At 42.8% G+C, this 24,076-nt stretch overlaps 1 protein-coding gene across 2 annotated transcripts; it reads right to left on the bottom strand.

Moving 5' to 3' along the window:
• Window positions 1-1,723: 1,723 nt before the first annotated feature.
• LOC138667503 (uncharacterized) lies at window positions 1,724-23,777 on the bottom strand. 2 transcript variants are annotated; one of them, XM_069755677.1, is made up of 5 exons: window positions 23,676-23,777; window positions 2,942-3,003; window positions 2,802-2,850; window positions 2,436-2,521; window positions 1,724-2,338 (listed from the first exon to the last, which is right to left on the bottom strand). In XM_069755677.1, exons 1-5 carry the CDS (start codon window positions 23,692-23,694, stop codon window positions 1,946-1,948), a joined length of 609 nt encoding a protein of 202 aa, XP_069611778.1. In that variant the 5' UTR covers window positions 23,695-23,777; the 3' UTR covers window positions 1,724-1,945. The 2 variants fall into 2 exon arrangements, with proteins under 2 accessions (XP_069611778.1, XP_069611779.1); XM_069755678.1 differs by lacking the exon at window positions 23,676-23,777 and adding an exon at window positions 11,431-11,667.
• Window positions 23,778-24,076: the final 299 nt, after the last annotated feature.

The following is a 24,076-nucleotide window of genomic DNA, read 5'->3' as shown; positions in this document are numbered from 1 at the left end:
ATAATTTTACTAATACCTAAGTCCTTATTCCTAAAGGTGTTAATCCAGAAGAAGGCAAAAACCCCTGGACACATTCAGCCAGTTGGTGTCTCAGGGGGAAAATTCCTTCTTGACCCCGGGAAAAGGCGATCGGTCCTAGAACCCTGGATCAAACCTGCTGATATTATATATATGTTCCTATCATATACAATTAATATTATAGTTACTGCATTTAATGGACTATTATACACTATACTAGATGGTGGCCCGATTCTAACGCATCGGATATTCTAGAATATGCATGTCCACGTAGTATATTGCCCAGCCACGTAGTATATTGCCCACAGCCACGTAGTATATTGCCCAGCCACGTAGTATATTGCCCACAGCCACGTAGTATATTGCCCAGCCACGTAGTATATTGCCCAGCCACGTAGTATGTTGCCCAGCCACGTAGTATATTGCCCACAGCCACGTAGTATATTGCCCAGTCACGTAGTATATTGCCCAGCCACGTAGTATATTGCCCAGTCACGTAGTATATTGCCCAGCCACGTAGTATATTGCCCAGCCACATAGTATATTGCCCAGTCACATAGTATATTGCCCAGTCACGTAGTATATTGCCCAGTCACGTAGTATATTGCCCACAGCCACGTAGTATATTGCCCAGTCACGTAGTATATTGCCCAGCCACGTAGTATATTGCCCAGTCACATAGTATATTGCTCAGTCACGTAGTACATTGCCCAGCCACGTAGTATATTGCCCAGTCACGTAGTATATTGCCCAGTCACGTAGTATATTGCCCAGCGACGTAGTATATTGCCCAGCCACATAGTATATAGCAGAGCCACATAGTATATTGCCCAGCCACGTAGTATATTGCACAGCCACGTAGTATATTGTCCAGCCACATAGTATATTGCCCACAGCCACGTAGTATATTGCCCAGCCACGTAGTATATTGCCCAGCCACGTAGTATGTTGCCCAGCCACGTAGTATATTGCCCACAGCCACGTAGTATATTGCCCAGTCACGTAGTATATTGCCCAGCCACGTAGTATATTGCCCAGTCATGTAGTATATTGCCCACAGCCACGTAGTATATTGCCCAGTCACGTAGTATATTGCCCAGTCACGTAGTATATTGCCCAGTCACGTAGTATATTGCCCAGTCACGTAGTATATTGCCCACAGCCACGTAGTATATTGCCCAGTCACGTAGTATATTGCCCAGCCACGTAGTATATTGCCCAGTCACATAGTATATTGCTCAGTCACGTAGTACATTGCCCAGCCACGTAGTATATTGCCCAGTCACGTAGTATATTGCCCAGTCACGTAGTATATTGCCCAGCGACGTAGTATATTGCCCAGCCACATAGTATATAGCAGAGCCACATAGTATATTGCCCAGCCACGTAGTATATTGCACAGCCACGTAGTATATTGTCCAGCCACATAGTATATTGCCCAGTCACATAGTATATTGCCCAGTCACATAGTATATAGCAGAGCCACGTAGTATATTGCCCAGGGTAGCAATATATATATATATATATATATATATATATATCAGCGGTAACGGAGTGCGTTACACCGCGGGCCGTTACCTCTGCTATTAACCCTGTGTGAGCGGGGACTGGAGGGGATTCTGGAGCGGGCGCCGGGCAGTGAGTGTAGGGGAGGGACTAATCAGACTGTGGCCGTCGCTGATTGGTCGCGGCAGCCATGACAGGCAGCTGCCGAGACCAATCAGCAAACGAATAACCGTGACAGAAGGACAGACAGACAGACGGAAGTACCCCTTAGACAATTATGTATATAGATTATTACTCCAAATAATATAAAAGTATTTTATCATGTTTTTACTACATCTTTAATATTTTAATCTAATAATTACTATTTTATATCTATTCTTTTTATTAGTATTAGATTTGAAGCTGTTGATGTTACTCAGCTTCAGACGTCCATCAGCGTCTCATTGGTTTGAGGAGGATGGTCCAGATGATATTCCTCCCTCCTCTGAGGTTGGTGTTGACATAATGGAGGATGGACCATCATCTGTCCTTGTGCCGGCTGCTTCTGAACGCTTCTTGACAAGTTGCTGTTCTTCTGCACAACTTCTTTTTTCGCTTCTGATGCCTTCTCATCTTCATCTTCTTTTTTCTCTTCAGTGTCTTCTGCCTCTTCTTCGTCAAACTCTTTTACCTCCCAATATTTCATTGCATCCTTGGGCATCTCCATCTCCTCTTCTGGCTCCTCTGGTGCCATTGATGTTGGCCCCGGTTTTTCTTGATCCAAAGGAAATGGCAGATATTTCTTCTGAGCTTCTCGGTTGGTCAGCATGAGGCGCTAAGGAAAGAAAAGATTCAGTCAGTTGTCTACTGAGATGTTCCTTTACATGTATGGACAGAACATGGACGACATAATATGCGGTATGATCAGTGACCCCCATATTGAAGATCGGTGATGGCAGGAATCTGGTGCAGTAGATCAGAAGTTGTTGTTCTCGCTCCTCCTTTGTGCTGGGATAAGCTGGAAAGAAAACACAATCAGATAAGGGATCAATCACGCAATGTCCAGAAGCTTCAAATCATTGCAATTACAGGAAAATTCCTTTAACCCAACATCAATGTGACCTGATAGATTCTGGACATAGAAGAGCATACAGTCTAATGAAACCGATTTTCTGACTTTCTGCTCAATCTACATTGTGCTGCAATTCTGTGCTGGAATTATCAAATGCTGGATTAAAGGACTGGCACAATATTTTCAGATTAAGTGGGAAATGCTTTTATTTATAAAATAATCTCACAAGAGAAGTATCCAGGTCCGAACATACATTCCTGGCGGAGGTAGAAGTCCTAAAGAAAACAGAATCCGGTCAGTGTCCACTTATCACTCCTCAGGGGTGGAGAACAGGACAAGGGGTCTGGTTATAATGTAGCTGCTGACCCACAGAGATCCATGGCTCAATGCCTTCCTGTATATATCTTCTGTAGTAGCCATAGAAAAATCTGTGAATCCAAAAAAGATTTAGTCACAGATCTGATAAAGACACAAACACTGCAGCTTTCCACACATATTCATAGTGAACATTCCCCCGGTATTGGACCCCCATTACACTCATACATTACTGGTGCTTGTACAGTCTCCTGATAGCAGACTAGGTAACACCAAATGTAACACCATATACAATACATAAGGTGCATTGGATTGTACTGGCGCCCTGTAAATAAAGGTACATGGCATATAGGTATTTCTGTGCTCTTCATGCCCATAAGTACAGGTACGTCCTCAACAATGCCAGCCAAATAGGCCTCATTACCAGTGCATAAAGCCGGACCCGCATTAACAGTGCAAGAAAACTAAACCCATTGACATTAGTGGCAGAGAAACGTCCCTCAATAAATAATACTGGCAGCAGAGTGTCCTTTGTATCCTAAAGATAAACTTCTGCTTTCCTGCAGCCACTAGGGGGAGTACAGTGCACCAGTATATATAATATGCGGATAGCTCCCCCTAGTGGCAGGTGACAACAGCCGTTCTGGCAGATTTCTCCTACTCTAAGTTTAGGTGAAATGATAAAATCATCAGCGGAATCCAGATAACAAGAATGAAGCTTCAGGGAGATGAGATAAATCAGTGTCAGTTACACCAGATGATGGGATAGGAGCACTCACCGACATCCATCTTCACCGCTCACTGTCCTGTAACATATAAACAAGGATGAATGACCTCGGGGAGATCAAAACATCCAACACTGCAGAGACACCATCATGTGTTTCTCAACGCAGTGATCCGGAACACTGCCCCCATCCTTTATGGGAAATATGCAAATGCATGTAGAAAAGCCGCGGAGACACCATCACGTGATTCTCAACGCAAGCAATAAATAGCCAGGTCTTTCACCGGGAAGAAACAACCACGGGAAGGGCAGCATTTTAAAAGGAAAACCACCTATGCCAAAACATGGTATCCATCCACAGACAGCTGTTTCGGGGTATTTGCCCCTCATCAGTGTGGAGTAGGAAACTGGCTATTAGGAGCAGTGCCTAGTAAAAGGACTATAAACACAAGGATGAATGGGGCAGTGTTCTGGATCACTGCGTTGAGAAACACGTGATGGTGTCTCCGCGGTGTTGGATGTTTTGATCTCCCCGAGGTCATTCAAGCAGTGGCTGGGCAATGGGCTGGATGAGGAGGAAACACAGATATAGGACCCCCAAAAAAGTAGGCTAAAGGTAGTTAAAAATTGGTAACAGGACTAAACAGGCGGCATAGCTTTGTTCAGTGGAGGACAATTGTAATGAGTGGCGCAGACACAGGTAGTAGGCCCAAATACAAAAGTAGGCTAAAAGCAGTTCAAAATTGGTAACAGGACTAAACAGGTGGCATAGCTTTGTTCTGTGGAGGACAATTGTAATGAGTGGCGCAGACACAGGTAGTAGGCTCAAATACAAAAGTAGGCTAAATGCAGTTCAAAATTGGTAACAGGAGTACACAGGCGGTATTGCTTTGTTCTGCGGAGGAGGACAACTGTAATGAGTGGCTGACAGCCAGACACATGTAGTAGGCCCAAATGATAAAGTAGGCTAAATGCAGTTCAAAATTGGTAACAGGAGTACACAGGCGGCATTGCTTTGTTCTGTTGAGGAGGACAACTGTAATGAGTGGCTGACAGCCAGACACATGTAGTAGGCCCAAATGATAAAGTAGGCTAAATGCAGTTCAAAAATGGTAACAGGAGTACACAGGCGGCATAGCTTTGTTCAGTGGAGGACAACTGTAATGAGTGGCGCAGACAGACTTAGTAGGCCCAAAATAAAAAAGTAGGCTAAATGCAGTTCAAAATTGGTAACAGGAGTACACAGGCGGCATTGCTTTGTTCAGTGGAGGACAACTGTAATGAGAAGCTGACACAGTTAGTGGGCCCTAAAAAGTAAGTAGGCTAAATGCAGTTCAAAGTTGGTAACAGGACTAAACTATCGGCATTGCTTTGTTCAGCGGAGGACAACTGTAATGAGTGGCTGACACAGTTAGTAGGCCCAAATAATAAAGTGGGCTAAATGTCTGCCAAAAAATTGTTCATAAATAAACAGGTGGCATAGCTAGGTTCAGGGGTGGGCTCCTCTGCTGAGTAGCAGACAGTTGGCGCAAAGTATTAACTGGTCTAAATGGAGGCCAGGGCCCCTGTATATTTTAACTATCATCTATCATTTCAACAAATTTGTATTGGCAGTGCTATTGAAGGATTTAACAGCACAGACTACACAGTGGTGGAGCAGGGAGAGGTAACTATTGCAAGTGGTAGAGCACTGTTCGAGCTGGGGGGAACACTCTCTCGTGGGCGGCGGTACTGGCACAGGGTCCCTCATATTACGACGGTGTGTCTGATGTTGGTTGTGCACCACCACCGTCAGAGACACTTCATTGTACTGTGAGGGACCCTGTGCCAGTGCCGTCACCCAAGAGTGGGCACACTCACCTGTCCAGGCAAACGGCACTCGCAGGGGTGCTTGCGCCAAGTGGTGACCACGGCCCTGTGGGGGGAGTCAGCCCATTTAGGTAGGTATAAAAATGGCCTATGGTGGACATTCAGCAGCTGCAAATGGAGGAATTGGAGCAGTCAGTAAGAGGAGGCCAAAAGCAAGACATTTTTCAGGCAAGCTATGTGCCAGCAGGGGAAGGTGGGGCAAAATAATTTGAAATCCATGATTGGTTCATTTTAATGAAGGTTAGACCATCAACATTTTGGGTAGCCAGAAGTGTCCTTTTTTCGGTCAGTATTGAACCAGCAGCACTGAAGACTCTTTCTGATAGCACACTAGCAGCTGGGCAAGCGAGCTCCTGTAATGCATATTCTGCCAATTCAGGCCAGGTGTCTATTTTAGATGCCCAGTAATCAAAGGGGAATGACCTGTGAGGGAGAACATCGATAAGGGAGGAAAAATTGTTCGTAACCATACTGGACAAATGCTGTCTCCTGTCACTTTGAATCGATGCAGCAGTACCTGTCGTGTCAGTGGTCATTGCGAAATCACTCCACAACCTGGTCATAAAACCCCTCTGTCCAACGCCACTTCGGATTTGTGCACCTCTAACACCTCTGCCATGTTGCCCCCTACAGCTCGTGTGAGAACCATCACCGCCGCTGTGTGCTAGGAATGCCTGAACCAAATGGTCTACAAGAGTTGCTTATTTGGTAGCCAATATTTGCTCAAGGTTCTCATGTGGCATGATATTTTGTCATTTTCCTTTATATCGTGGATCCAGGAGGCAGGCCAACCAGTAATCGCCATCGGTCATCATTTTGATAATGCGGGGGTCCCTTTTTAGGATACGCAAGGCATACTCAGCCATGTGGGCCAATGTTCCAGGTGTCAATTCACTGCTTGTGCTGGGTTGAGGAGCACTTTCTTGCAAATCAACATCACTTCTGTCCCGCAAAAACCCTGTACCTGACCTTGCAACGCCACCAGTTTCTATTGCCCCCTGAGATGCACCCTCCTCCCATAAATATTCATCCCCATCATCCACCTCCTCCTCCTCTTCGTCCGCCACCTCATCAAGGAGAGTTCCCTGAGCAGACAATGGCTGACTGTCATCAAGGCTTCCCTCCTCCTCGGCTGCAGACGCCTGCTCCTTAATGTGTTGTGGGGTTCACCTTTCTACTGACTGATTGCCTGAGTGCATGGACAAAGCGGTCTTTGACATGCTGGTGGAGTGCTGGGATGGCTTTTCTCGCAAAGAAATGTCGACTGGGTAGGTCATAGCGTGGTACTGTGTAGGCCATCAGGGCTTTGAAAGCTTCGCTTTCAACCAACCGGTAGGGCATCATCTCTAACGAGATTAGTCGAGCAATGTAGGCGTTCAAACCCTGTGTACGCGGATGAGAGGATGAGTACTTTCTTTTCCTAACGAGAGTCTCTTGTAGGGTGAGCTGGACTGGAGAGCTGCATATGGTGGAACTAGCGGGGGTGGTGGTGGACATGTCGGATTGAGAGAGGGTTGGTGATGGTATTCTTGATGTTGGCCTACATACCCAGCTCGAACATTGCTCTACCACTTGCAATACTTACCTCTCCCTGCTCCACTACTGTGTAATCTGTGCTGTTAAATCCTCCTTGAACTGCATTTAGCCTACTTACTTATTTGGGCCTAGTAACTGTGTCAGCCACTCCTTACAGTTGTCCGCCGCTGAAAAAAGCAATGCCGCCAGTTTAGACCTGTCACCAATTTTGAACTGCTTTTAGCCTACTTTTTTATTTTGGGCCTACTAAGTCTGTCTGCGCCACTCATTACAGTTGTCCTCCACTGAACAAAGCTATGCCGCCTGTGTACTCCTGTTACCACTTTTGAACTGCTTTTAGTCTACTTTATCATTTGGGCCTACAACCTGTGTCTGGCTTTCAGCCACTCATTACAGTTGTCCTCCTCCACAGAACAAAGCAATGCTGCCTGTGTACTCCTGTTACCAATTTTGAACTGCATTTAGCCTACTTTATCATTTGGGCCTACTACCTGTGTCTGGCTGTCAGCCACTCATTACAGTTGTCCTCCTCCGCAGATCAAAGCAATGCCTCCTGGGTACTCCTGTTACCAATTTTGAACTGCATTTAACCTACTTTTTTATTTTGGGCCTACTAAGTCTCTCTGCGCCACTCATTACAGTTGCCATCCTCCACTGAACAAAGCAATGCTGCCTGTGTACTCCTGTTACCAATTTTGAACTGCATTTAGCCTACTTTTGTATTTGGGCCCACTACCTGTGTCTGTGCCACTCATTACAATTGTCCTCCACTGTACAAAGCTATGCCGCCTGTTTAGACTTCTTACCAATTTTGAACTGCATTTAGCCTAATTTTTTTGGGGGCCTATATCTGTGTTTTCTCCTCATTTTGCCCATTGCCCAGCCACTGCTTGATGAGTCTGCTGGTACATTGACCAGACCACTACATTCCCCTTGCACTCTACACAGCCAGAATCTGACTTTGCTGAACGTCAGGTTCCCCTTCCCGCATACTATACCACCTTACACGAGGACAAAGAGGAAAGTGCAGATGAAAGTGCAGGTTCCTTCATCAGGTGGGGGGCATACTCGTTGGGACTGGCACAGGGCCCCTCATAGTATGCAAAAGTGTCTCTGGCAGTGGGAGGCGCCACCCGCCATCAAGCACACCGCCGTACTATGAGAGGCACTGTGCCAGTGCCAGCTAGTCGGCCCCCCCTGCTTGCTCAGGATCACAGCACTTGCAAAGTTGAAATACTTACCTCTCCCTGCTCCACCGCCGTGATGTATTCTGCGTTTCCTGGGCCCACGAAAATCTTGAGCCAGACCTACCCCCCCACAACTTTAGCCAAATGACCCCCTGTTTTCAATGCCTAACTATTATTATAAAGTAAATTAAGATTGACAAGCTTAAGAAATAAGAATTGATGTTTTTGGCATTAAAATGGGCACTGTAGGTGTTTTCCTGTCCTCCACTCACTGCCGACTTTGATTCCCCATTGACTTGCATTGGGTTTCGTGTTTCGGTTGGCCCCCAACTTTTCGCAATAATCGGCCGATTTCAACCGACCTGACTTTTGACAAAGTCGGGTTTCGCGAAACCCGAGTCGATCCTAAAAAAGTAAAAGTCGCTCAACCCTAAACGTAACAATAGCAGAAACAACCAGAATTAACTTCTTCTTCTACTTCCACATAAACTTCATCACACAATTCATGTGCCAGACCACGGAATTCCTCAGCGTCTTTAAGCAAACCATTATCAATCAACCTTCCTTTATTTTTCTTAATACCTTCGTCCCATAGCGTAGGCTGTAGCCTCCCGCCCTTAGGAAAACCCTTAATTGAGAATATTTTTCCTGCATTCCTGACAGATTTCTTTCCCCATCTTTGAACCATAAGACTAACAGTATCAGATCCATCACACAAATCCAAACTCTTCTTTTTCTTCCACAGAAACATGGTTCTCCTTTAGAGCTAAATATCCTTACTTCAGTTCTGCACAGTATGGAGCGGCCGTTCATTCTGTTCCACCGGTCTATTCCCCGCTGGGATGGCCCAAAATTCCAATGCGGTACTCAGTGAAAGGAGGAGGTCGTCTTAGACTATCCCTCCGGACACCTCTGGTTTTATATATATATATATACATATATATATACAAGCGGTGGATGCCATGTCAGAGAGCACTGCAGCTCCAGGAATCTTCCTATTTGCTCATAGCAGGTTTGCCTACAACAACCACGCTGAACTAATTTTGATATATGATCATGCAGCGATTATAATTCCCGTTACCGGCTTTCATTTAATAACCTCCTGTAACCGATGAAGGTCACAATTGACCGAAACGATTTTCTGTATTTACTACAATAAATTTTTCCTGCTGCATCTTACCTAAAGTTGAGTGCTAGGTCTCTTGCTATAAATATATATATATATATATATATATATATATATATATATATATATTTATATATATACAGTCAGGGCCAGAAATATTTGGACAGTGGCACAAGTTTTGTTATTTTAGCTGTTTACAAAAACATGTTCAGAAATACAATTATATATATAATATGGGCTGAAAGTGCACACTCCCAGCTGCAATATGATAGTTTCCACATCCAAATCGGAGAAAGGGTTTAGGAATCATAGCTCTGTAATGCATAGCGTCCTCTTTTTCAAGGGACCAAAAGTAATTGGACAATGGACTCTAAGGGCTGCAATTAACTCTGAAGGCGTCTCCCTCGTTAACCTGTAATCAATGAAGTAGTTAAAAGGTCAGGGGTGGATTCCAGGTGTGTGGTTTTGCATTTGGAAGCTGTTGCTGTGAGCAGACAACATGCGGTCAAAGGAACTCTCAATTGAGGTGAAGCAGAACATCCTGAGGCTGAAAAAAAAGAAAAAATCCATCAGAGAGATAGCAAACATGCTTGGAGTAGCAAAATCAACAGTTGGGTACATTCTGAGAAAAAAGGAATTGACTGGTGAGCTTGGGAACTCAAAAAGGCCTGGGCGTCCACGGATGACAACAGTGGTGGATGATCGCCGCATACTTAATTTGGTGAAGAAGAACCCGTTCACAACATCAACTGAAGTCCAGAACACTCTCAGTGAAGTAGGTGTATCTGTCTCTAAGTCAACAGTAAAGAGAAGACTCCATGACAGTAAATACAAAGGGTTCACATCTAGATGCAAACCATTCATCAATACCAAAAATAGACAGGCCAGAGTTAAATTTGCAGAAAAACACCTCAAGAAGCCAGCTCAGTTCTGGAAAAGTATTCTATGGACAGATGAGACAAAGATCAACCTGTACCAGAATGATGGGAAGAAAAAAGTTTGGAGAAGAAAGGGAACGGCACATGATCCAAGGCACACCACATCCTCTGTAAAACATGGTGGAGGCAACGTGATGGCATGGGCATGCATGGCTTTCAATGGCACTGGGTCACTTGTGTTTATTGATGACATAAGAGCAGACAAGAGTAGCCGGATGAATTCTGAAGTGTACCGGGATATACTTTCAGCCCAGATTCAGCCAAATGCTGCAAAGTTGATTGGACGGCGCTTCATAGTACAGATGGACAATGACCCCAAGCATACATCCAAAGCTACCCAGGAGTTCATGAGTGCCAAAAAGTGGAACATTCTGCAATGGCCAAGTCAATCTCCAGATCTAAACCCAATTGAGCATGCATTTCACTTGCTCAAATCCAGACTTAAGACGGAAAGACCCACAAACAAGCAAGACCTGAAGGCTGCGGCTGTAAAGGCCTGGCAAAGCATTAAGAAGGAGGAAACCCAGCGTTTGGTGATGTCCATTGGTTCCAGACTTAAGGCAGTGATTGCCTCCAAAGGATTTGCAACAAAATATTGAAAATAAAAATATTTTGTTTGGGTTATGTTTATTTGTCCAATTACTTTTGACCTCCTAAAATGTGGAGTGTTTGTAAAGAAATGTGTACAATTCCTACATTTTCTATCAGATATTTTTGTTCAACCCTTCAAATTAAACGTTACAATCTGCACTTGAATTCTGTTGTAGAGGTTTCATTTCAAATCCAATGTGGTGGCATGCAGAGCCCAACTCGCGAAAATTGTGTCACTGTCCAAATATTTCTGGCCCTAACTGTATATATATATTCCTGAGTTACGTATCCTACCCAATCTTCGATCACCTCACTACTCGTGATTCTAATAGTGATCAGGATTTCAGGATATTTTGACTAAAAAGAGAATTACAATCACTGCTCAATCCAGGGTATCTGTCCCTTATGAGGTACGATTCGAACACTGGGCCCCCAACGGAACTACACCTCTATATGATTCCACCCAAGAATCCCCCACCATTGGTGACAACCTCAGATCCTCTTTTCAGCAACAAACACAGGAAAACCACACCAAACGGTCAGTCTGAACAGTATAACTGCCAACTTACCGTGGTTGTCGTGGGGGATGATCAGTCCCAATTATCCAGTGCCTGTGTCCGGTCCGAGGGTCCTTTGTCTTGTTGTCCTCCGGGGGCAGAGGTGTCCCTATTTGGGGGCCCCACGTTGGGCACCAAGCTGTTGGGGGTGGATCTGAAGTGACCCTTCACGGTTGACCAAGTGATTTCCAAATTAATCCACAGGGCGTTGCCGGCAACTGAGAATGACCAGACAGAGACGTATCTCTGTTTGGGAGGATCAAAGCAAATCCCTAATCACGTTTATTGTGTCACACTTTTTATAATCTTAGCAAGTTATACTTCAACCAATAGTATGTAAACACACTTGCAGCACTTAACCTATAAGAATACAGAAAAACCGGAAACTACATATATGTCCGTATCTTTGTGGCAAATAAAAAAACATAACAGCTTGTGCGTCAAGGTCTTGCACAGCAATACACCCCCGAGTCTCATATCTTGTTCTGACTGGAACAATGTGGCTTTATAACAGCTATGAACTTTTACCTAATTAAGTAACAGAATTTATCTCGTAAACAACAAGATGGAGTTACAAGCAGAAAATGAAGCCCACTTTAATTTTTCTTAATTTAGTCCTTCACAAAAGTATTCGTCCCCCTGGTCTTTTCAACCTTTTCCCACATATGCTTCAAACATAAAGGTACCAAATGTAAATTTTTGGTGAAGAATCAACAACAAGTGGAACACAATTGTGAAGTTGAACGAAATTTATTGGTTATTTTAAATTTTTGTGGAAATTCAAAAAGTGAAAAGTGGGGCATGCAATATAATTCGGCCCCTATACTTTCAGTGCAGCAAACTCACTCCAGAAGTTCATTGTGGATTTCTGAATGATCCAATGTTGTCCTAAATGCCTAATGATGATAAATATAATCCACCTATGTGTAATTAAGTCTCCGTATAAATGCACCTGCTCTGTGATAGTCTCAGGGTTCTGTTGGAAGCACAGACAGCATCATGAAGACCAAGGAACATAACAGGCAGGTCCGTGATACTGTTATGGAGAAGTTTATAGCCGGATTTGGATATAAAATGATTTTTAAAACTTTAAACATCCCAAGGAGCACTGTGCATGCGATCATATTGAAATGGAAGGAGTATCATACCACTGCAAATCTACCAAGACCTGGCCGTCCCTTTAAACTTTCATCTCAAACAAAGAGAAAACTGATCAGAGATACAGCCAAGAGGCCTATGATCACTCTGGATGAACTGCAGAGATCTACAGCTGAGGTGGGACAGTCTGTCCATAGGACAACAATCAGTCGTACACTGCACAAATCTGGCCTTTATGGAAGAGTGGCAAGAAGGAAGCCATTTCTCAAAGACATTTATAAAATGTGTCATTTAAAGTTTGCCACAAGCCACCTGGGAGACACACCAAATATTTGGAAGAAAGTGCTCTGGTCAGATGAAACCAAAATCAAACTTTTTGGCAGCAATGCCAATCGATATGTTTGGTGTACAGGCAACACAGCTCATCACCCTGAATATTCCATCCCCACTGTCAAACATGGTGGTGGCAGCATCATGGTTTGGGCCTGCTTTTCTTCAGCAGGGACAGGGAAGATGGTTAAAATTGATGGGAAGATGGATGGAGCCAAATGCATGACCATTCTTGAAGAAAACCTGTTGGCGTCTGCAAAAGACCTGACACTGGGACGGAGATTTGTCTTCCAACAAGACAATGATCCCAAACATAAAGCAAAATCTTCAATGGAATGGTTGACAAATAGACATATCCAGGTGTTAGAATGGCCAAGTCCAGATTTCAATCCAATCGAGAATCTGTGGAAAGAGCTGAAAACTGCTGTTCACAAACATTCTCCATCAAATCTCACTGAGCTTGAGCTGTTTGCCAAGGAAGAATGGGCAAGAATTTCAGTCTCTCGATGTACAAAACTGATAGAGACATACCCCACGCGACTGGCAGCTGTAATCGCAGCAAAAGGTGACGCAACAAAGTATTAAGTTAAAGGGGCCGAATAATATTACAGGCCCCACTTTTCAGTTTTCGAATTTCCACAAAAATTTTAAATAACCAATAAATTTCGTTCAACTTCACAATTGTGTTCAACTTGTTGTTGATTCTTCACCAAAAATTTACATTTGGTATCTTTTTATGTTTGAAGCATGATATGTGGGAAAAGGTTGAAAAGTTCTAGGGGGCCGACTACTTTCACAAGGCACTATATATTGTAGTATCAAATCTTGTCTTATATTCATCCCCTGTGGGATCCTAGTTTGTCATTTGAATATCCAATAAGATTCTCTATTGAGAATTTTCCTTTTTATATCACCTCCTCTAGCGGGTTTGAACACTTTTTCCATTTCTGTAAATGTAAAACATTTTGTGTCTCCTTTGTGTCTCCTTTGTGTACTGGGGATAGGTGTGACCTTATCGCTATGGGATTTGTTGCATCTGATAAATGTCTTCGAATTCCCTTTTTTAAAGGGGCTAGAGGTGCACCCCAAATATTGGAATAGGCATTCTGTACATTCTGTGAAACATATGACACCTAATGAAATTCTATTTTTAAAATGTTGCCCTGTAACATTAGAAAATAAATGTGTTGTTTTATTTATAAAAGTAGGATCCCTGCACCCAATATGCATGCCCTTCTAGCCACAAATCTCATGTTAGACTTTTTCAGTACGTTTTGTAATATAGGGTTCTGATTTAATATTGGGAGTTTTTTTTAATTATCGCAATTACGTCTGAATACTGCAGACTATATTGAGTTGAAAAAGTAATATGCTTATTATTTCTGTTACTATTGTTTGTATTTCTATTCTTATTATTCTGTTTTTTTGGGGGGAATCTGTTAATAGATTATCTCTTTCAATGTCCACCCGTTTGAGATACCAGTGTAAATAACCTCTTTGGTGTTTCAGTCTATTTGAAACAGCTTTGGATTCTATTTTATAATTTTCTTCTGATGAGCAATTTCTTTTCATTCTAATTAGTTCATCTGCTGGGATGTTATTAATTGTATGGGGAGAGTGGCAAGAATGTGCCTCCAATATCAAATTACTACATGTAGGTTTTCTATAGAGATATTATTTTTTCTTAAGAAAAATCTCCTGTTAGTGTAATATCAAGATAATTATATTTTTGTGTGGATAATGTATGTGTGAATTTTAATTTGAATTGATTATTGTTGATGTGTTGAATAAAAGTAGCAGCTTCTGTTTCAGTACCTTTCCAGATTATAATCAGGTCATCTTTATAACGTCCATAAAATTCTATTTTTTCTGTAAAAGGAATTGTATCATTGAGAAAAAATTTCTCCTCCCATACTGCCACCACTATGTTCGCTAATAAAGGTGAAAACTCCCCCTGCCCCCATGCTATGGGACTGAACTTATTCAGAAAATATGTGAGCCACGAAATGGCAGTATTGTGGGGAATTGAAGAATATAAGCCCACCACGTAACATTGATCCCAGCCACCTGTATGAGCTGTGCCAGAAATATTGATTAGAGTGGAAATGATCATTTTGATATCTCTGATATATCATGGCAGCACTCGCACAAATGCCTACAGATTAGTGATCAATCCACTCTCCCAACTTTTCTCCTAGTGCACCTATGCCGGAGATTATGGGTTTGAAAAATTCCCGTTGTGAATTTTTGGTAAGGCGTGGTTGATTGGTACTATTTGATGTTCTACAAATAGATAATCTGATAACTTTCTGTTAATTACCACCATAACAAGCGCTTCTTCCAATATTTTTGATAACTCAGATTTTTATTTGCTTGTTGAATTTCCTGGTCTATTTTGCTTCCATGTGTATACTAAGGTAGATGAATATTCTTTGTCATCCTTTTGATATCAGACATAGTGTAATCCAAGTTTTGCAGGATTTTTTTTCCAATTTTTGTTTAAGCTTGGAAAATTCATCTGTGTTAGTATAATCCTTGTATTTTTGTAATATCATCTTTGAGATTGTTCATTTCCTTCTCTTCACATCTCAGTATTTGTTCCCCGAGTTTCGTGGAACATATCGACAGGATCTGATTCCATTCATTTGAAAATGTTTCAGCATATAGAAAGGTTGCTTTTTTACTGATATGCCATCCTCTCAGAATCATGTCCTTAAAAATGTATGATTTTAATGAAGAGTAATCCCATCAAAATTTGATCTCTTTGGATTTTTTATTTTCAAGTTGTTTCATCAAGGTTTCCAGATTAACATCTACAGGGTCTATTGTGGTGCCAGCCTTGTCTTTATTTGTTTTTTTAATGTCACAAGTGTGTCACGCCAACCTGGGAGATCTGGGGGTAGAAGATCTCTATGTATTGTGAAAAGCAGATCTTCCATTTAGCCTGTGTATTCGGATCCCATATTAAATTAATTTGGTTTCCTTTGATGCTGAAGAGGTTAACAACCGTTTCTATGCTGGTCAGAAACATTCAGCTCCATTTCATCTGCTTCTGATCTGGTCCTTAACTATTCATATAAAACCTGGCCAGACCCTCTCTGTCCTGCCGGTGAAAGCTCTCCTCTTAGGAGATGCTGTGCTGAATAGGAGTTTGTTGTTGCAATTGGAGATTTGCCTTCCAGTGCTCTGTGCTAAAGCTAAGTAGTTGCAGTTTGGACCGATAATCACTGAGGCTGCGTCCGCAGCATTTCATTCACCAGTGGTTTCCAGCTGGGACGGTTGCATCATAGCACCGTCCAGGTTGAAAACTGTATACCCCCAGATATGGATTATGGCGTGGGACACAATGACGGATGGGTATGGTATATTGTTAATTTATTATTTTACTTTTATTCCAGGAGATCGAGGGCTTCGCTGGATTAGGCATAATAATAATAAAAAAGGGAAAACTGTGTTTAGTGTTATTTCAAATAAAATACTTAATTCTAGCTGTGTCTTTATTTAACATGAAACTATAAGATTAGTAATGAATAGGTGTCTTATAGACCCTTCTCCATTACTAACCTTGGGGCTTGATGTCACCAGACAAAGGTAACATCAACCCCCCAACTATTACCCCACTTGCCACTACTACAGGGCAAGTAGGAAGAGCGAGGCTAAGTGCGAGAATTGGCGCATCTTAGAGATGGGCGGCTGAGAGCTGATGTTTTTAGCTAAGGGTGGCCAATATCCATGGCCATTTCCTAGGCTATTAATATCAGCCCGCAGCTGTCTGCATAGCCTTTGCTGGTTATTAATAATAGGGGAACGCCACGTCAATTTTTTTTGGGTCCCCTATTTTAATAGCCAGTAAAGGCTAATTATACATCTCTGAGCCTGGGAAGCTCCATGGGTATTACCCCCTTCCCAGGCTATAAACATCAGCCCCCAGTCGCCGGGTTTCCCTCTGTTGGTTACTAAAATTACATGGGAGTCCACGCCATTTTTTTCAGGAAAAAAATCTTTTATTAATTAAATACATGTCCAGTAATTTGCACACACACTGCACTAATTGTATTTGTCACTGACATCTATATATCTACATATTTTATTTGTCTTCACTGTATGTAATCCATCTCTTCTACATTGTTGTCTCCTGCTGTGATTTTACTGTATACTACACATGAATTGCCGGAATTTCAAAGGACACCGGTTTGTAAACATTAGACAGCACTCACATGGTCCGTGTGGTGTCCGATGTTCTCTCACATCCATAGACTTGCATTGGCGAGACTTGGCCAATATACAGTACGTGTACAATTGCAGCATGCTGCGATTTCACTCACACTTATAATACGGCGGAGAAAAAGAACGGTTATGTGAGCTGCCCCATAGATTATCAGCGGTCCGAGTGCTATGCAATTGTTTTCTCGCATAGCGCTCGTCCGTATTCCTCGCTAGTGTGACTCCGGCCTTAAAGAACATGCTTTGGATTTTCACATCTGGCACATGGGCATTTTATCACAGAATTAAACCTATACAAAAGTAGGTTTTTCCCGCAGAACCATTGCAGATATTTTGACACCGCGTCCTGACTTACTTTAACATGTTCTGGTAAAGTAGCACCCGTGAAAAATATTATTTTTTTCTATCCGAATAAATAGATTAATATTTTATTTAAGTCTATGATTTATGTGTGCCAGCTTCAGGGTGCACGTTTTGGGAGAATGCTATAACGAAGACTACTACAGAGAAGGCTAAGGGACGTACACTTTACTAGGTTTTGTAGTGGTTGTTCCCTCGCCTTCTTTACAGTTTTCCTTATTCATTACAGGCGGTTAGAAAACAGGAAGAAGCTGATGAAAAACTTGTGGTTACTTGGGGTTTTACTATATACATTTCACATCTCCATGTTTAAAATGAATGAAGTAAATCTGAGTGAGCACAACATAAGCTGGAGCGCAGATTTGTTGCGACCACATACCATACTTCTGCTGTTAAAGGCTCCACAAAGCAGACAGACAGCATATGTGTTAGGAACAAAGCTTCTCACTAACGAATGCTTAATTAGTAGGATGCCAAAACATCTGTTAGTTGGTAATTACAGCAGTCAAAGAGATGAGGGACAAAAGCCTGTGTGAGGCTATGTGCACACGTCAGGATTTTTTCCTGACAAAATCCTGAGAATTCTGCCAGAAATCCGCGTGCTTTTTTCGCGCGGAATTTGCGCGTTTTTTGCGCGGATTATTTGCAGATTTTTTGCGTTTTTTTATTTTATTTTCCGGAATGTCCTTTTTGATAGGAAATCCGCAAAAAAATCTGCAAAAAGATAGAGCATGTCCGGATTTTTTGCGGTATGCGTTTTTTTTTGCGGAAAAAAACGCTAACATCTGCACAAAAAATGCGGAATGCATTCTAAATGATAGGATGCATAATGTTAGCGTTTTTTTTTAGCGGATTTATAGCGTTTTTATGGCGAAATTCCGCAAAAAAAACGCTAAAAATCCAGACGTGTGCACATAGCCTTATGGTGTGCCCAATAACTGAGCAGAGTGCAGAGATGAAAAATGGAGATATGATCTCAAAAAACAAAAAAAATCCGACACTGTATTCATGAAAAATCTCAATTACTTTATGATCGAATCTTCAGCCTCTTCGTAAGTATTTACGGTAATTGAAAATGTGAATGTCCATTGTATTGATGAAGTTTAAAGGGACACTGTCACCTGGATTTGGAGGGAACAATCTTCAGCCATGGAGGCGGGGTTTTTGGGTTTTTGATTCACCCTTTCCTTACCCGCTGGCTGCATGCTGGCTGCAATATTGGATTGAAGTTCATTCTCTGTCCTCCGTAGTACATGCCTGCACAAGGCATTCCAAATTCAGGTGACAGTGTCCCTTTAAGTGGTGAAAAAAATTCCAAAGTTTGTTAAAAAAAAAAATTTGGGCAATTTTCCGATACCTGAAGCGTCTCCATTTTTCGTGATCTTGGATTAGATGAGGGCTTATTTTTTGCATGCTGAGCTGACGTTTTTAATGATACCATTTTGGTGCAGATATGATCATTTGATGACCCGTTATTGCATTTTAATGCAATATTGCGGTGACCAAAAAAACAGAATTCTGACGTTTTGACTTTTTTTTCTCATTACGCTGTCTAGCGATCGGGTTAATTATTTTTTTATATTGACAGATCGGGCGATTCTGAATGCGGCGATGCCAAATGCATGTATGTTTTTTTTTTTTTTAATTGTTTTATTTTGAATGGGGCGAAAGGAGGGCAATTTGAACTTTTATATATTTTTTTTATTTTTTTAATATCGAAGCTGCAATAGCCCGATTGGCTCTGATACATACAGGCGATGATCAGATCACCTGTATGTAGCAGAATTACTCACTTGGTATGAGCGCCGACCATCGGGTGGCGCTCATAGCAATCCGGCAGTGACAACCATAGATGTCTGCTGGAGACCTCTGGTTGTCTTGCCAACCCATCGGTGACCCGCGATGACGTGACAAGGTCACCAATCGGTAAACTTCCGGTGCACTTGGTGGAAGTGCATGTTAAATGCCACTGTCAAAATTTGACAGTGGCATTTAACTAGTTAACAGCCGTGGGTGGATCGCGATTGTACCCATGGCTGTTAGAGGCACATGTCAGCTGTTCAAAACAGCTGACATGTGCCGGAAAATATGTGGGCTCTGCACCGGAGCCCACATCAAAGGGAGGGAGTCCAAGATCGGCGTAAATTTACGCCCAATGTCAGAAAGGGGTTATATACGCAAGTAGCATTTTCAGAAAGGAAGAGCTCTTGAACTCTAGCACCACCTACTGTATTGGAAGTAGCAACCCTAAAAGTCAATATCGACACTTTAACGAGTCTTGCCACATTACTTAGGATAAGAAGTCAAACCAGACACTCCATTTGCAGACACATCTTTTGTGGTTTTTGCTTCTCATCAGTGCAAAGCAGGAGATCTGATTTGGATAGGTGAGAGGCCTCTGATGTCTAATTGGGAACATTTCTTATTGTGGAGAGTGCCAAGTCACCGTAAGGAGACTTATAGATCATGCAATGATCCTCTTGCAATTTAAATATGCTTTGCACTGAGGAGAAAACACCCCAAATCATGTGCCTGTAAATGGAGTGTTTGGTTTGGAGTATTATTCTACATCATGTAGCAAGGCTCGTTAAAGGGAACCTGTCATCCCCCCCAGGCATTTTTAAATAAAAGAGCCACCTTGTGCAGCACTAATGCTGCATTCTGTCAAGGTGGCTCTTTTAGTTGGGGTCCCTGCCAACGCTGAACTATTCGTTTTATAATTTGCCCTTCATACCTATAGCATGTCTTTTTCCCCCGGACACAAACGCCTCCCAGCCATCACTCGGCCCCCCCCCCCGCATGCCCGAAAAAAAAACTTACAGTGCAGGCGCCGGTGACGTTAAAGAAGGAAGTGGAGGCGGCGCCTGGCACGCGGAGGGCCTGAGTGATGGCTGGGAGGTGTTTGTGTCTGGGGGGAAAAGACATGCCCCCTGGATAAACTACAGGTATGAGGGGCAAATTATAAAAACTAATAGTTCAGCGTTGGAAGGGACCCCAACTAAAAGAGCCACCTTGACAGAATGCAGCATTAGTGCTGCACAAGTTGGCTCTTTTAGTTAAAAACGCCTTGGGGGGGTGACAGGTTCCTTTTAAAGATTCAACATTAAGTGATGGTACTAGGATTCGCGTGTTACGCAATGTGAGTCTTGCAGCAGCCACTTCCCTTTCACTTCTTTCGGACGTAACTGACTTTTGTAGGAACTCAGAGAGCAGCAATGGCTCTTACTTTTCCTGGGTGTCCATTTCATCTGAAGCAGTTGCGGATTAGCTGCAGGGCTCACATGGCATAACAACCTCACTAGGCGAGGCAGTGCCGTCAGTGCTGGAACACCGAAGGCACTGGAGTGAAGGTCCAACATATGCAACTCTGCTGCATTGAATAGGGGGCAGCAACGTTCTCAGGATCACTAGGAGTCCCAGCGGTGGAACCATCTGTGATCAGCACGCTATCCCCTGTGTTCTTGATGGAGGCTATCTCAATTTTTTTTAATAGTCTTTTAAATAAGGAGTCATACAGCTGTGTAGAAAAAAACAAAAATATGTTTATAGCAAAATGCTGTAATAAAGGCAAACTATATATGAAGTGGCAGGAACCAACAATTTGCGGCAGAGTAAAGGTTTGTAATGTCGGAGGGCCCTCTAATGGTCATAACTGGTTTTATTTTCCCATTTATTAAATTAACGCTTTTACACAAAATGTTTTTATCATCATATTTTTTAAATCAGATGTTTTTATTGAAAAATGTTTCCATTTTAGATACAAAACAAAACCAGAAACTACCCTCACAGACCCCCAGTCCTACCCACCCCCCAACAAAATATAATAAGACAATACAAAGTGCAAACTGTACTGTAAAATCACAATCTGGTGATGACAGACTGAATTGCTTGGTTAATAATGATCAGCTTATTAAAATGTATAGTATGCTTTGACAATTATTGATATAATATGAAGGTTTGGTATCATTATTGATCATGATTTGTTTTGCTTCTGGATACTGTGTTGGGGGGCTGTGGTATTGTAACGTGACAAAGGGCGGTAACTGTGGGCAAGGTATTCATCTTACACTTCTGGCACGTTACATGAAGGTGGGGGTCCTGGCTCTTTGTGTCGACTTTGTCTACACTGCCGCTACGTCCTTGCAGTCTGCATGATCACAGTGACTTCGTTTGGCCAGGATCAGATGTTGAGAAGTTCAATGAGGGAGACCACTAGTCTACTATATAATTGTCTAAGGGTCACTTCTGTCCTTCAGTCAGTCCTTCTGTCTGTCTGTCACGGAAATCCCAAGTCGCCGATTGGTCGCGGCAAAACAGCCACGACCAATCAGCGACGGGCACAGTTCGGCGGCAAAATGGCCGCTCCTTACTCCCCGCAGTTAGTGCCCGCTCCATACTCCCCTCCAGTCAGCGCTCACACAGTGTTAATAGCAGCGTTAATGGACCGCGTTATGCCGTGGTGTAACGCACTCTGTTAACGCTGCTATTAACCCTGTGTGACCAAGTTTTTACTATTGATGCTGCCTATGCAGCATCAATGGTAAAAAGATCTAAGTTAAAAATAATAAAAAAAATAAAAAATAGTTGTATACTCACCGTCCGTCGCCCCCCCGGATCGAGAGCAGGCCTTTCCAGCTCCTCGCAACGCTCCGGTGACCGCTCCATGCATTGCGATATCGCGAGATGATGACGTAGCGGTCTCGCGAGACCGCTACGTCATCATCTCGCGAGACCGCAATGCACTCTTGCGACCGGAGCACGCAAGGAGCATCAGTAAATGCTTCGCCTGGATCTGGGGGCCAACAGAAGGTTAGTATATAACTATTTTTTATTTTAATTATTTTTTTTAACAGGGATATGATGCCCACATCGTTATATACTACGTGGGCTGTGCAATATACTACGTGGGCTGTGCAATATACTACGTGGGCTGTGCAATATACTGCATGGGCTGTGCACTATACTGCGTGGGCTGTGCAATATACTACGTGGGCTGTGCAATATACTACGTGGGCTGTGCAATATACTATGTGGGCTGTGCAATATACTATGTGGGCTGTGCAATATACTACGTGGGCAGTGCAATATACTGCGTGGGCTGAGCAATATACTACGTGGGCTGTGCAATATACTACGTGGGCTGTGCAATATACTACGTGGCTGTGCTATATACTACGTGGGCTGTGCTATATACTACGTGGGATGTGCTATACACTACGTGGCCTGTGTTATACACTACGTGGCCTGTGTTATACACTATGTGGCCTATGTTGTAAACTACGTGGGCTGTGTTTTACACTACGTGGGCTGTGTAATATACTGTGTGCATGGGCTGTTATATACTACGTGAGCTGTGTTTCTTGCTACGTGGGCTGTTATAAACTACATGGCTGTGTTATATGCTATGTGGGCTGTTATACACTCCGTGGGCTGTGCTGTATACTATGTGGCTGTGCTATATTCTCCGTGGACTGTGTTCTATACTACGTGGCTGTGCTATATACTCCATGGGCTGTGCTATATACTCCGTGGGCTGTGCTACATACTCAAGGGCTGTGCTATATACTACTTGGCTGTGCTATATACTATGTGGCTGTGCAATATACTATGTGGCTGTGCAATATACTACGTGGCTGTGCTATTTACTTCGTGGGCTGTTATATACTACTTGGCTGTGCTATATACTACGTGGCCGGCCGCGAACAATCAGCAACAGGCGCAGTCCAGCCGAATCCTGTGTATTCAATGTATTATTCTAAAGTCTTCATAAATAACTACATACATATTCTAGAATACCCGATGCGTTAGAATCGGGCTACCATCTAGTCAACAATAAACCATCTTTTACTTAACATTAACTTGATGGGAACTATGTACAATAGATAGTGGGTGCATAACTTCACAAACATTTCCTTTACAACATGGAGCATCTTCACTCATGGTCTCTCTACCTCCTCCAAGCTTATTTGTATCTGCCCCCCAACTCCTCAGCTTTCACCACAACCCAGCACAGTACCGTGTCCAGTATGTGAGAGTCCTGTCCAGCATTGGACTGGAGCACCTTGGACCCACCAGAAAAAAATCATTCTTGGGGCCCACTATGTAGCTACATAGAAGTAAATACAAGACCACCAATTGTGTGGTAAAACACGCTAATATCAGGATATAATATAAGGTAGTACACATCTTAATTATGTAGCAAGGGTTGGGGTAGCCCCACCATAATAAACCCCCATATTCCTCACCTGTCCGCTGACAATCCATTTGTTCCACGAAGAACTCCAGCTCTTCTACATCCCGATGATTTGATGAGTGGTGGCATGATGCAACCGCTCAGTAAGCCTTCCAGAACACACTGAGACAGGAGCATAATTACGCTCCTGCAGTATGCAGCGCTGACGTGAGAGAGGTCACCGGAGTTCATAGCTGATGAACCCTGGTCACATCACTGATGTTACTGCTCGCTGCCTGAGAGCTTTCTTTTTCTGTCAGTTGGTTAAGAAAAAGTAGGGGGATACTGCACCATTTTTTTTTAACTTATTGAATTATTAGCCTAATACATGGACATTAAACTACACATGCACTGCACTAATTATACATTTCCCTGACATCTTTCTATCTTTTTATTCTATGCAGCATCGAACTG

Source organism: Ranitomeya imitator, chromosome 2 (assembly GCF_032444005.1).
Source record: "Ranitomeya imitator isolate aRanImi1 chromosome 2, aRanImi1.pri, whole genome shotgun sequence".
Lineage (NCBI taxonomy): Eukaryota > Metazoa > Chordata > Amphibia > Anura > Dendrobatidae > Ranitomeya > Ranitomeya imitator.
This window is presented reverse-complemented; position numbering and strand designations above follow the sequence as displayed.